General features: G+C 46.6%; 1 protein-coding gene across 2 annotated transcripts in view; it reads left to right on the top strand.

The window, feature by feature from the left end:
* The window catches only part of MIPEP (mitochondrial intermediate peptidase), a 133,205-nt gene that overhangs the window by 18,862 nt on the left and 99,588 nt on the right, over window positions 1–14,755 (top strand). For both annotated transcript variants that reach the window (XM_032611434.1, XM_032611433.1), the window contains exons 8-10: window positions 2,525–2,573; window positions 4,229–4,289; window positions 8,047–8,099. In XM_032611434.1, coding sequence (XP_032467325.1) covers window positions 2,525–2,573; window positions 4,229–4,289; window positions 8,047–8,099 — 163 coding nt within the window. The remainder of the gene's footprint in view (window positions 1–2,524; window positions 2,574–4,228; window positions 4,290–8,046; window positions 8,100–14,755) is intronic.

Genomic DNA, 14,755 nt, shown 5'->3' with positions numbered 1-14,755 from the left:
GGAGATAAATCCGAGTAGCACAGATGGGAATCCCTGCTTGTGTGCAGGTGACAGAGGAAAACAGAAAAGCAAGGGAAGAGTCCGGTCTGTTCCTGGCACCTGCAGGTTGTGGAGAAAGTGGTACAGGGAAGGGAGGACTGCGCGTGTCAGGACGTGTGCGGCCTCGCACAGTCCGCGAGGGCTGGTGAACGAGGCTGTGAGCGGAGGGTCCGGATGGGGGCGCAGGTGTGAGGCCGGGAGGAGGAACAGGGGGAGCCCGCGGGGCAGGGCGGGGGGAGGTCACAGCTGAACGAGGCTCGTCGTCGGGGGAGGTGGGTTTGAGCCGGGACTTCAGTGGTCATGGCCCCACCGAGGGGGCTGAGAACCGCCACAGGGAGGGGCACCCGGAGGTGCTTTGCAGTAGCCACAGTGAGGGACGCAGCTGCTCCAGGCCGACGGCGGCTGTACGGGTGGTGAGATGTCACGTTTGGGGCGTGTGGCACCCGAAGGGAGAGCCAGGCCTTGGACATGAGCCACCGGGAAGACAGTTCCTGCTGACAGGGGCGGGGCAGGAGCGCGGTGGGTCTGAGTTAGGTGTGAGGTGCCAGTTGGTCAGTGCAGGTGGAAACACTGATGGACAGCAGGGCACACACACGCCGGGACGAGACTGGTCGGCTTGCCTGGACGCTGGGGGCAGTCGGGGAAGCGGGGGACTGAGCCCCGGCTCGAGTGACTGGAGGTCACTGGAGGTCACCGGAGGTCACCGGCCCCGCAGTAGCGAGCGCCCAGGGTGATGGCCAGCAGATCCATGGCTCGCAAGGTGGTTAGCACAGGAATGTCTTGGAGCTGGACTCTGTGCACACAGTTGTGTCGAGTGTGACCTGTCATTTGGTTGGGGAGCTTGGACGTGTACATAGAAAGATAAACCTTAATACAGATCAGTGTCTTTTTAGTTCCAAATGCACAGCATATGGAAAACAATGCCCTGGGATTTTAGGAGCGCAGGAAGTTTGCAGATGCTTGGATGGTTGTTGAAAGTTTCACGAGGGAAGTGAAGCTGGAGGTGGACAGTGCGGAACAGTGAGCTGTTGACAGCGGGGGCGGGAGGTGGGAGGGGTACAGGTTAGGGTGGACCCCACGTGACAGGTGTGCCGGGTCCTCTTCCAGCGAGGCGTGCGCTTGCCCAAGGCCGGCAAACTCATTCCTTTTTATTGAATACTACGACGGTATCCAGGTAGATTAATTGAGGTAGATGTTTCATATGTAAGAGAGCTAGGAAAACAAAATAGGTGAAAGTTAGTAAACAATGGTTATTTTGAAATAAAAAGCCACACAGAGAGATATATTTGAAAACAGTTCTCTATGCTAGCTGGTTTGATATCCGGAAATAAAGACTTTAGTGTAAACTAAATAACAGTTGTTTTTCTTAACACGGTCTAAAACGAGGCAGCGTTTTTCAGGTTACGAGATACGGGCTTGTTCAGCAGTGATGGTGGGGAGACCCTTGGGTTCCTGGAAAAGAGATAAACTGAACAAGAAACTGAAACATATAAAAGACCATCTGGAAAATAGAAAAACAGTGTGTGTAGCCCACTCTCAAATACATGTGAAAGCCGTGTACATGTTAAACAGTGGCAAAAAGTGCTAAATTCAAAAAGTCACATGAAAAATTTCCTATCATGGGAAACAACAGTAACTCCACTACATTGCCTTTGTGGGTTTGTACAAAATAGTGACTTATGGCTGATGTATTTTAAGTAGTTAAAAAAAAAAAATTCCAATAGAGCCTAAATTTTTAATGTTCTAATTTTGCAATATTTTCTTTGGATACTGATCCTAAATAGATTATTCTGCTGTGTATATAAAAATAAAAATATTGGGCTTCCCTGGTGGCGCAGTGGTTGAGAGTCCGCCTGCCGATGCAGGGGACACGGGTTCATGCCCCGGTCCGGGAAGATCCCACATGCCGAGGAGTGGCTGGGCCCGTGAGCCATGGCCGCTGAGCCTGCGCGTCCGGAGCCTGTGCTCCGCAACGGGAGAGGCCACAGCAGGGAGAGGCCCGCGTACTGCAAAAAAAAAAAAAAAAAAAAAAAAAAAAAATTTTACCCAGAAAAACACTGATTTTTAAAATCTGATGTTTCTAAGTTGTAGTGATTTTTATGAACAAATCAGAGGCTAGCTATCTCTTGAAAACTCAGAAAAAAATTAGACATGTCTGACAGACATTTTTTTCCCTTAAACATACGAGTAGATAGAAATAGATTGAACCTTTGGATTCTTTTCTTTCGTTTCCCCTTAACTTTTTATTTTGGGGTATCATTTAAGGCTTTGATTATTACTATGTCAGTTTAATTCGTTTATTTAATAAAGATTATCATCATCCAGAAATGCCTAGCATATGTTAGCAACCCAGCTTCCCTTTGAGGATCCTCACTTTAAAGGCGTTGTAGTGTATGGACTTATGATCACCACATTATAATTTTAACAGGCATGTACATTTTATTTTATGTAGTTAAAGATATTTTCTTTTGGATTTTCATTTTAGAGACTGTCATGCAGTTCCTTGAGAAGCTATCTGACAAACTCTCTGAAAGGTTCGTTTTTGTATTCTCTTTAGAGTACATGTTATTTATTTAGGTTTTTTTTTTTAAGACTTGATTTATAAAAAAACAATTAGTGACCTGTTAAGAATATAAGTGTTGGAATATTGCGTCAGATCTGTGGACTATTCAAGAGATTAGATGAACAGTGAGCCCTCCTTTGAAAGTGCAAAGTCGTCCCCCGAAGGTGACAGTCTCGGAAACTTGGGCTGTCCCCTCTGATGAACCAGTCAGCCGTCTTGAGGAACTCATCATTGATAGGGACTTCTTAAAATTTCCCAAACCTTTTGAAACTATATATTTTAGCTTGTACCATCAGTTTTATCATCAGCTGGAAATGTAGTATTTCTCTTCTGTCGGCCTCAGTGTGGGTGGCTGGTGGGGATGGTAGATGGATCTGTTTGCCCTGCTGTGTGCTTTAAGAGCGCTCTCAGTGGTCCCTCTGTCACAACTGCCTGCCTTCTCCCTGCCCAGCCCCCTGGGCTGGCCCTCATCCTCGGGGCCACTCTGGTAGTGCTCTTTCTGGGGGCCAGCCCCCCAGGAGCCTTCAGACACCCTGGCTCTAGGACGAGGCATGGCACGTTTGTGAGAGACCGTGATCTCTCCTATGGCACTGCCTAAAACCTCGTTTGCTGCCTGACTGCAGCAGCGTGTTAATTTTAGCTCCAATTTCCATCTTCTGTTATAAACTCATGCCTTAGAACACAGTCCTCTCCAATTTGGATTCTATTTATAAATTCTAAAATTATCTTTCAATGCAGTGAGCTGTCGTGGCTTTGATATAATGAAGTAGTGTTGATTATGCAGTTATTTGAGACTTTATTCTACTTTGCCTTGCTGGTTAAGCATTATTATTCTTTTTCACTTGTATGTAGCTATAGATTATATTTTGAGCAGACTTATCTTCAGATTTTTATAGTGGTATATAGGAGTTCATTCTAACGGAAATTTCATATTCTGTGAATATTAAGTACATATTTGATTATTGCCCAGCTGGAGGTTTTTGGTAGGGGAAAAATTATGACTAGCAATCTTAAATATAATCTGTGTTAATATTCTTTTATAGGAAGTAATTTGTTAGCCTCTTTTTTAAGGTGTAGCAAAAAGCAGTGGTTTAGGGCTTCCCTGGTGGCGCAGTGGTTGAGAGTCTGCCTGCCGATGCAGGGGACGCGGGTTCGTGCCCCGGTCCGGGAAGATCCCACATGCCGTGGAGCGGCTGGGCCCGTGAGCCATGGCCGCTGAGCCTACGCGTCCGGAGCCTGTGCTCCGCAATAGGAGAGGCCACAGCAGTGAGAGGCCCGCGTACAGCAAAAAAAAAAAAAAAAAAAGCAGTGGTTTAAAGTTTACTGATTAACACTTTGCACTTCGCATGTTTCTGTTAACACTGCTAGTTTTTCCAGGCTTTTAGTACTTTCAAGACATATCTCTGCCAAGGTGCTTTTTAAGGTAGAAATTGTAGTAATTTATTGATGTATATATTATCGTTTCTTCTAGCACATGTAAAACTTGGTTAATACTGGTTGCGTTTGCACTACAAATTACTTCTAATTTTATCATGAGTATTGGAAAGTAACATAAGCAGACTAGTTCTTTTATAATGTAATTATGAAAATTTTGTCCTAACAATTACTGATAAACCTGTTTTACAGAACTATGAAAGATTTTGAGATGATACGAGGGATGAAAATGAAACTAAATCCTCAAAATTCTGTAAGTGACCCTCTTGGGATATTTTTATTATAATATAAACAGTCTGTCAGCTGAGGTCTTTATCTTTTGACTCTAGAACTTTCTTGTGATTTGCTGACGGTGTATATAGTCTTGTTTCTGATCCTTGGATTTGGGGAATAAAGTATTGAAATATTTGATACAAATGTCGGAGTCTGACATTCCAGGAAATCCATTGTTTTTGTTGGTTAGTTGCTATCTCTCTCTCTCTCTCTCTCTCACACACACACACACACACACACACACACACACACAGAGTCTGTTAACACAACCTGTGTTAATATCTGCTCACACAAAGGTTGCTTCTGTTCTATGGAGAGTTGGCGTCTGTGTGCGAAGCACCTTTAGGGGGCTCAGGAGGGGATGGCCTGGCCGGTGGCAGCTTCAGCATCAGTGCTCACCTTGCAGTTGACACGTTTGTTTGCTAACCTGTGGAGCTCAGTTAAGTAGATCAATGTTGACTGACAAAGTGTAACCCATCTTGAAAACACTGAATCTTAAGATCAAATGATTACATGATTCTTCCAGTCAGACTGAGTGTCCTTAGGGCCAGAGTGTGCCCTGAAAAGGGATGAGATCCCAGGTGTGAGGGCTCGGGTCCTCATCTGGCTCGGGGTGCCACGGGATTGCTGGGGTGTCTGGACCCCTCTCCTGTAGCTGCTGGTGGTGGTCATTCTTGGTTGCTGGTGGCTGCTGAGCAGGGTTAGAAACTCTTTACCAGCTTCCCAGATCCTACCACCATGAAATGGAGTAATTCTGTCATAGTCACTGATTTCTGGAGCAGCATGTGAGATTGTTAAGTGGTAGTCAGAGCTGTATCTAGCAGAGTAACTAGGATTAGCCATCCACCCACTTCGGCTTCGTAGGTAGGTCCACTTAGGAAACTAGATCATGGATCAGAATTCAGCTTGGTGAGCACAGGAACAGAAAAGGTGAAGTGTGTTGCCAAAAGCTAATTCATTAATATGACTCGAAGTTGTTCTCCCTGGACATGTTTTTGTTTGTTTGTTTTTGGCTGCATTGGGTCTTCGTTGCTGCATACGGGTTTTCTCTAGTTGCGGCAAGTGGGGCTGCTCTTCGTCGCGGTGTGCGGGCTTCTCATTGCGGTGGCTTCTCTTGTTGCGGAGTACGGGGTCTAGGCGCGTGGGCTTCAGTAGTGGTGGCTCGCAGGCTCAGTCGTTGTGGCTTGCGGGCTGTAGAGCACAGGCTCAGCTGTGGCGCACGGGCTTAGTTGCTCCACGGCATGTGGGACCTTCCCGGACCAGGGCTCGAACCCGTGTCCCCTGCCTTGGCAGGCGGATTCTTAACCACTGCACCACCAGGGAAGCCCCGGACATGTTATGTAGCTACTGATGCTGGCTGTTCTGAGGATGTTTGGGAAATGCCCTTTCTTCTCTCCTGAACCCCCCGTTTTGGTGAAGGTGCCACCGTTCCCCTAGGTGCCACTGTTCCCCTAGCCAGACCCTGGACTAAGTCTAGACCAGGGGTTCTCAGACTGCTCCCTGGAAGGCAGCACCTGGGCACTTGGTAGAAAGGCAGGCTCTCGGGCGCCACGAGCTGTGTGTCAGTGAGCCCTGCGGGTGTTCACACCCGCCCCCGCCCGTAGTGTCAGGTACCGAGGCCTGCGGCTTCTGCCTTCCTGGGAACTCTGTCCCCTGTCTGTGCCCATTGCCACAGCCCTGGCTGAGGTCATTATTCCTTCTCCCCAAGACGACAGTGACTGGTTTTCTAGCCTTTTGTTCTGCTCCCCTCGAGGTTGTCCTGCATTCCAACTGCTTTGCTGGGTGCCTGGCCCACGTTGGATGTGGAGAAGGTCCTGGGTACTTACTCGGAATGGGAATGAGTGAATGCAGGGCTGCCAGAGGGATTTTTCTGAAACGTTGATTGGGCCTTGCACTCTTTAACATTTTCAGGTAATTATTAGATTTACCTTCCCATTTCTTGGCTTTCCCACCAAGCCCTTCGTCATCTTTCCCGACGTCCTCCTCTTCTGCCTGGGAGCCCAGTCGGTGCTCTCCGCTCACTGCTGACAGCCGCGTGACGCTCGTGCGCTCTTTTCACTTACTTTTTGCTTTGCTTCCCTTCTTGTACTTTATTTATTTTTTATTGAAGTATAGTTGATTTACCATGCTATGCTTTATTTTTAAATTGTAACTGACGTTTATGTGCCAGCGAATGCCATACATCTGGATTACGTGCTCCCATTCTTCACAACCCAGCTCAGGCTCTGTCTCCTGCAGACGTCTCCTGCCCTCCCCTGTGATTTAACACCCTTCGTGGGCTGTTTGGCGTGGTACAGCGTCATACACGTGACACACTGTTCTCTGATTGGCGGGCTGCTTGTCTGCCTGCTGCCTGGACTGTTGTCAGCTCTTGGTACAGGGACGGTGTCTTGTCTCTGTTGCATTAGAGCCTGCGCTCTTTCTGGCACGTAGCAGTTAGTAAACAGTCATCTGTTGGAGGCCATGAGTGCCAGAAACTGATCACTCAGGGGCCAGAGTCCCAGGGATGCTGTCCCTGCCCTTCAGGAACTCATGGGCAGAAAGAAAGGAAACCTCCATGTCTTACCTTGGTTCCCTTCCCTGATAAAAGTATGAGCATGGCGCATGAGAAAGAATACCTTGTCCGCAGAGGAGATAATGTCTAAACTGAACCTTTAAAAGACCTTGGTAATAAGGATAGAAGCCTCGTTCACGGAGCTCTTCTCAGTGCCAGGTGTTTTGTTTTGCAGTTGAAGTGCATTTAGCAATACTGTCTGGGAGATGCTGTTGCTTTATTCAACAGATAACTCTTGAGGGACTACTGTGTAACAGGCAGAATTCAGGGGCCAAGATACAACGGGAAAATTGCAAACAAAATCCCTGCCGTCACGAAGCTTACGTCGTAGGGGAAGAAAAGAGATAGTAAACACATGAAAAAAATCAGTATCGTGCTAGTCCTGTGGTGATAGGAACTGTGGGGGAAATAATGCAGAAAAAGTGGATGGAGGCTGTTGTCTTACAGGGGCTGGGCAGTGAAGACCCCCCCCCCCCCCCCCCCCCAAGGAAGATGACACCGGAGCAGCCCTGAAGAAGTGAGGGGCTGGCGACCGCCAAGGAAGAGCCCTCTGGGCAGAGCCGGAGGGAGGGGTCTGCCTTGCAGTGGAGGAGCAGCAGGAGGCCGGCGGGGGTGGGGGGGCAGGGAAGCCCTGCGAGTCCCCGTGCTGTGGACTGTGTACCAGGGGTCAAAAATGGTTGTTCTAGTGTTTCTTTATGACATATTTTCTTTGCCAAGATTAGAGTTAATTCTGCCTTAGTTACGTTTTAAATTGTTGCTTTCATTTCTGGGATCCACCCTAAGCTTCTTGCTTAGATTTAGAAAGAACTCTAGTCTCACCTTTAGTTCCCTAATCTTACCTGCAGTATGTTTTATGGATTAAAACATGGGTTACATTTTGGGGAAAATTTCAGCGTGGCTAATTTAATCTATCAATTTTGACTTCCATTAGTTTACATTTTAGAATGACATTTGTTTAGCTTTTCCCCAAATTCTGCAATTATGCTTTATTTATACCTCTCAACTCACTGATTGCAGGGAAGTCAAAAAGGCACGTATCTCCTGCCAAGTCATGAATTTTTAGGCTTTTTATAAACCTTTTTCTGGCATCATAACAGGTATACATTTTATAAGTTGGCTAAATTATTGATTGAAATTGTGAAATAGTCAACAGCTTTCATAACAGTGAATTTTTCCTTTGTAGGAATTAATGCCTTGGGATCCCCCCTACTACAGTGGTGTGATTCGTGCAGAGAGGTACGTTTTTTGAGAAATACTTGTATGTGAGAAGGAAGAAAGAAATAACGTATTGAGCGTTTTGCCTGCTAACTGGGCAACTGTCCCTTCACTTGGTGCCCACGTTACAAACCTGCGTCCCCTCAAGCTCAGGCCCTGTGACGGAGTGGCCAGCAGCTGCCCTCAGGTCACTTATCTGGGTTGGGAAGCCCCTCCCCCAGGCCTGTAGTGGTCCCTCCCCCATAGCCCGTCCTCTGTGGCTTCTGTCATTCCTGTTTACACCTTGTGAGTATCTCCCGCATGGCTGGAATCCGGCCCCTCCGTCTCTTCCTGTGGGTGCTGTCCAGGCTTCTAGACCCTGAGCTGGGGGTGCTGGGACTTTGCTAGAACCCTCGTCGTGTCCCGTTTCGGGCCCGGGGTGGGTGCTCGGCAAATACTTGTTGAGCCAGTAGAGGAATGCGGTAGTACTTGGCATGGTACAGTGTGGTTTTCTTATGTTTTCTCATTTTGATTGGAACACGTCAGCATGTTATTGGCACATCTGGGAGGATATAAATGAAATAAGCATTTGGGAAACTTATGTTGATACAGGGACTCCTCTGGCTTCTGTATTCCTCTGCGTCTATTAAACTGTGGCAAACTAGGAGCTATGCTTTTTCCCCTAAATGTACCCTATTTCTGTCATTTTTATGTTTGCTTGTAAACCCACAAAATAGGGAGGCCTGTTCGGAGTGAACACAAAAATGTTTATGTCCCAAGCAACTTTACATCTGCAAGAGGAATATATTTTTTAACAATCTCAGAATCTTAGCCTTTAACAAATCCTTAACATTTTTCTCTTACGGTTCATTTTTTAGATATGCAGTTAGGATTGACTTAGGTCCTGGAAGAGAATAGAAGTTTTGAGCCGCTTTCTTTACTGAATCGTGATGGCATATATCACGATAATATACTTACTCAGTTGGCACTAAACTTCGGAGTCTTCTGGTTACCATGCATTATATTCAAGCACCAAGCAAAGGGTAGTAAGCACCTCACTAAAATTAGACGCCGCTTCTTCTAATGGTTTCTTTCAGCATTTGTCATAGAAGCAGAAGCCCGTAGCTTTTCCTGTTCGTTCTGCCCCAGCAGCAGGAGGTGGCCTGAGATCGGTCAGTGTGTCCAAGAGCTGACCCACTGAGTTCCCATCTGTTCCCCTCTGTGGCCTCTCCTTACGTATCTGTTCCCCAAACCAGTGTTACTTACAGAGCATAGGCGTCTCCTAACCTGTAGGTAATAATGCTTTGTCAGCTGGTATTTCTTGTACATGTGTCCCAGATTCAGCATGTGTCGTCACCTTCTCTATGAAAGCATGTAAACTGTAGTTCAGAGTCTATAATAACTTGATCCTGATGAACAGTGAGTGCTTAGAATACGTTATAGCTTAACGTAAGATACGCTAGTAATAAGACATTACTCCACAGTTGTGTTTTATGGCTGCCAGACTTCATATCCTGTTCTTACAGTTGCATTAAAAAATAGCATTTCTCTCTTAAAATCCTTTCCAAGACATAGCATACAGGAATGTTAATTTTTTTATTAATATGTTCCATATTTATGTAAAGTTTTTCGTTGTATTTTTGACATTGGAAAGTAATGTAAATTAGATGTCCTTGTTTCTTTCTGATTTTTGCCACTGTGATTTTTATGTGGTGTTCCTCTGCATCATGTCCCCCACCCCTTATTATTACTATTATTATATTTTGTGGTACGCGGGCCTCCCACTATCGCGGCTCCTCCCGTTGCGGAGCACAGGCTCCGGACGCGCAGGCTCAGCGGCCATGGCTCACGGGCCCAGCCGCTCCGCGGCATGTGGGATCTTCCCGGACCGGGGCACGAACCCGCGTCCCCTGCATCGGCAGGCGGACTCTGAACCACTGCGCCACCAAGGAAGCCCGATTATTATTATTTTTGACCGTGCTGCGTGGCATGCAGGATCTTAGTTCTCCGACCAGGGATCAAACCCACGTCCCCTGCAGTGGAAGCTCCGAGTCCTAACCACTGGACCACCAGGGAAGTGCCTCCCATCCCTTATTTTTTAATACCTTAGCCTTAAATTTAAAAGCGATATTTTTGTCATTTCACTGTGCTCTGTAAGTATAGCATACCCAAGTGGTGGTTCTGTGGAAATTACATGTGGATATTTGAATACTTGGAAAGATAGAATCAGTTATGAAGTATACGTATGCATTAATCAGGGCGTGCGATCCCTGAGAAGTTTGACAGTGATCTTAAACAGAAGCTGTTGAATAAAGGGGAGCGAGTCCTCCATTTATACCAAAATGCACCACTGGGAAGTCTTTAGGTTGCTGCCTGACTCCGGACTCAGTACTTAGAGATCCCGGAGCCCCCCGAAGGTTGGGAATTCTGACTCCTCTGCACCCACCACAGAGATGGGGTCTTCTTGTCCAGATGGGAGGGTTGGGGACAGCGTGGCCCTGTGGCCAGGAGCTCCTGAGGGCTGAGGCCCCGGACAGGCCTGGCTCCCCTATGACACGTGCTACACGCAGTCTGGGAAAGTGACTTATCCTCAGCCAGCTTGTATTTTTAGTACTAAAATAACATTATTATGTGGAATTGGCCATCTGTAGACCTTCTTCTAGAGAATGGTCCCCTCTAAGAGATGCTTTGTAATTGTCCTCTCAAATCTTTTGAAGGAGGTTCAGTTCTGCCTTAAAGCTTCTCTGAGAAAACACTCATCTGAAATGTAGTGACTATATTAAATGAGTAGCAGAATACATCAGAGAGCTTTTGGTGAGAGAGACAGGGGTCCACCTTGCCTGTGCATCCTGGTGGCCGTGTCCAGGGCAGGGGAGCTTGCCTGTGGCCGGCAGGACAGCACACAGGGGTCCCTTCCGTCTTCAAGGTCACAGCCCCACTACCGCCTTTAAAATGAAGCTGGAGCGTCGCTCAAGGTCCGCGTGGCTCTAACGAAAGATACACACATGCCCTCTGGTTCTCCCTCACCACCCTTGTCCTCCTCAGGTTACCTCGGCCAAACTGAACCCTGTCCCCTGCCTGGTCCCTTTCTGTGTCAGAGACTGCGGCTTCCTGCCCTGCCCTACCTGTGACATTGTGCCTGGAGTCCCCGAAGCCCCCTGGCCTGTGCTTATAGCCCAAGTGCCGCACAGCCGGGCGCTCACAGTGTCCTCTGGACCTCACTGTCAGCCACGCCCGGAAGCGCAGAGCAACGTTTGTCTTGTCTCCTCTGTTTGAAGTGCAGTGGGGAACACGCTCTGGGCCCAGGAAACGTGCTGGCTGACAGCCGTTGTTGGAGCCTGTGTCTACACCAGTGGTTGGAGATCCGTAGTAAAAGCAACCCAGTGATCACTATTTTGGTGAACATACTTTTGTGGATGGCATTTTTCATCTGTCAGGTTTGTTGAAGGCAGCGTGACCTCTGGAGGTCTTCTGATGCTCCTTTGTTGAGAGGTTTCCCCCAGGCTGGCTGGTTCTTAGAGTAGAAATCACCACTCTCCTGGGAACACAATGTAACCCACCTGACAGCCGCAGGGGACTTCAGTTCACTTATTTGGCTGTTAACTCAGTAAAAGAACCAGGAAAAGGGATGCAGAAATGCTTTAGGTGGGATTGTAAGAATTGGGGCGTTTAAAACCTCTATTTTGAGTAGCTTGAAAGGCAGAGGATGGAGTTTTGGTTTGCAGTGTCAGTCATCTTGATTGACTAGAGTAGACTGAGAGGCGCAGGTAGTGGAGGAGAAAAGAAAGGGAAAATGTAATAGTTTGGGTTTGGGGTTAGAAGGGTAGAACAAAGTGAAGATTTCTAAATCCTCGTTAAACGCCTCTACTTGCAAGTAAAGACTAAAATGTGTGGTTTGACATGAAATGAAAAGCAGAAGGGGCTTTCCTTGATTTGAGCTTTTTTTCAAGTTACCCAGGGACTTTTTTTGGCCTACGTGTTAAACACTTAAGATTTATTTCACATTTCTTAATGTTCGCATAAGAGAAGAAAGAACCTGTTAGAAAGATAGGAAATTGTGTTTTCATACTGTGAGAGGTGAGTCCTGGGAAACAGTGGCAGAAGCAGCTAATGGGGAATCTTCAAGAGCAAAAATACCTTAATTTTTTTCTTTTTCAAGTTTTAAGTTCTTCATGGAAGAGTGAAAGTAATTCTTTACGAAAAGCGTGTGTGCAATGATTTTATTTAAAATTTTTATTTTTGAAGAGTTAATACATTCACGTGGTTGGGACAAAACTGAAAACAACACGAAGTGTCCATTGAGGTATTTCGAATGCTGTGCGCGGCCTCCTCCCACCCCTGCCCTCAGGAGCAATCATTCTTACAGTGTTCACTGCATCCTTCCAGTGTTTGATTTTTGTTTTTAATGCTCGAGGACTTTATTTATTTTCTGCCAAGGATGAGTTTCAGTGAATCACATTTCACTTGTTTTGGTGCTGTTTTATAGAATGATGTCATTGGGATGTGGGATTCAGTAGAGTTTATTCCTTGCCAAGGTATATTCTGAAATGTCGGGAGCATTCACAGAATGATATAGGAATGTTTTGTGTTTTAAACTATTCATGAAACATGGGACTTCCATAGAAGGATGGTATGGTGTTTCAAGATAATACGACTGCTTGATACGTGAAATTGTGTAGTCTATTTGTTAGCATATGTATACTGAGCTCGTTGCTTTCAATTTTTAAGAAAACCTTTACAATGAAAACTTTCAAAATAAACAGAAATAGGGAGAATAATGTAAGTAACCCCCATATACTCATCTCCCAGATGAAGTAATTATCAAGGTTTTGTTTGCCATGTTTGCTCACTGGTCTCTCTTATTTCTCCCTTCCTTCTTGTTACTAAAGTATTTTAAGCTGAATCCTAGCCCTTGTGTCATGTCACTCTTGTGTATTCTTTCCGTCTCTCAGTACGTTGCTGTTTTCTTATATGACTCCAGAACCACCAGAACCCAGTAAAGTTGGCAGCAGTTCATGGGCGTCATCTCGTACCCCGACTACAGCCCTGTTTCCTTGATGGTCTCCAGTCTGTTTCTTCCCAGTTGGCTTGCTGGGCTTTCTGTCTGAGTCTCTTGCTCCAGAGCTGCTCCCCACACGTCATGCCCCAGCCGACCTTGTTCACATTGCCACTCGCTAAAGAGACCAGGTCGTTGGTCCTACAGGATTTCCAAGCTCGTGGGCTGATCTGGTTGCCTTCACGTGGGGTCATTTCCCTGGTTCCTGTCTTCCTGTAACGTGGCTCTTGTGCCCCTCCCCCCCAATTGTGTTGGTTATGCTCTCTTGTGTTTCACGTGTGGCTATTTGATTTTACGTATTGATGGAACTGAAGAAGCTGAGTGAGAGGCTGTCATAATAGAGGTCTCCCTGCTCTCCTGGGATTTGGCTCCAGCCTCTATGATGGGGTCCTGTCACCTGGTGCCATGTCAGCGTGACTGTGGTCATCCTTTCCCCTAAGGTTCCCTTTCCTACCTCTCTAGGGTGAGGATGAAATTGTATTGTGATCTGTGTTAAGAGCAGTTTCCAGGACTTCCCTGGTGGCGCAGTGGTTAAGAATCCGCCTGCCAATGCAGGGGACACGGGTTCGAGCCCTGGTCTGGGAAGATCCCACATGCCGTGGAGCATCTAAGCCCGTGCGCCACAACTACTGAACCTGTACTCTAGAGCCCGTGAGCCACAAGTACTGAGCCCACATGCCACAACTATGCACGCCTAGAGCCTGTGCTCCACAACAAGAGAGGCCACCGCTTCTGAGTAGCCCCCGCTCTCTGCAACTAGAGAAAGCCCGTGCGCAGCAATGAAGACTCAACACAGCCAAAAATAAGTAAAATAAATAAATTTGGGGAAATAAAAGAGCAGTTTCCAGTGAACCGTGTATCTGATCTCCACCATTAAGGAAAAGAGCCCCCTCCTTACCAGGCAATTTGGCTGGAGCTGTTTTCTTGCCTCTAGAGTCAGAAGTCAAGATAGGACCAAACGGACGATGGCCAGTTCTTTATGAAACAGAGACGAAAACGGTATTTTCAGTGTGTGGTTACCTGAAAGGGAAACAGGGTTCCTACTACCTTTCGGTTCTTTCATTGCTACCTTACCTTTATTTAGCTGGAGAAAACAGTCGTTCTCCCGGTGGCTTCACGATGACAAGTTTCATGGTGTCATCCAGCTGTCACACTGTGATCCTGCCGAGAACATCATTCCTGATGCCAGAAACATTCTGTGTGTTCCATTTTCCTTTGGTGAGGTTGAAAATAGCTCTGACGGTGCCGTCACACATCTATGTCTGCGCCTCCTAAGTGTCTGTTATCTGTCGTGTTTGTCCTGCAGGGACCCTCTGTAAGCACTTGTCTGCTGTGCAGGTTCCCACACCTGCCTTAACTTACTGAATAGAATAGGGTGGGACTGAAACCTGTGGTACCCGCAGTTTCATCCTGGATTCACTGACCGTACTGAACTGTGTTTTGTATTTTCACTACGTTCAGTGCCAAGGTTTTTGGAAGTAAAGTCCAAGTTCTTTCTTTACCTTCATCCCAGGTGCATCAGAAGTTGACATGTAAGTCTGACTCATAGAGTGTGCTTCACAGAGACACTGATATATTGATTTTTAAATTTTATCTTATTCTTAAAAATTCTTTTAAATTTATTTATTTATTTTTGGCTGTG

The sequence above is a fragment of the Phocoena sinus genome, chromosome 18 (assembly GCF_008692025.1).
Source record: "Phocoena sinus isolate mPhoSin1 chromosome 18, mPhoSin1.pri, whole genome shotgun sequence".
NCBI lineage: Eukaryota > Metazoa > Chordata > Mammalia > Artiodactyla > Phocoenidae > Phocoena > Phocoena sinus.
Note: the sequence above shows the minus strand (reverse complement) of the source record. Positions and strands in the feature narration are given on the sequence as shown.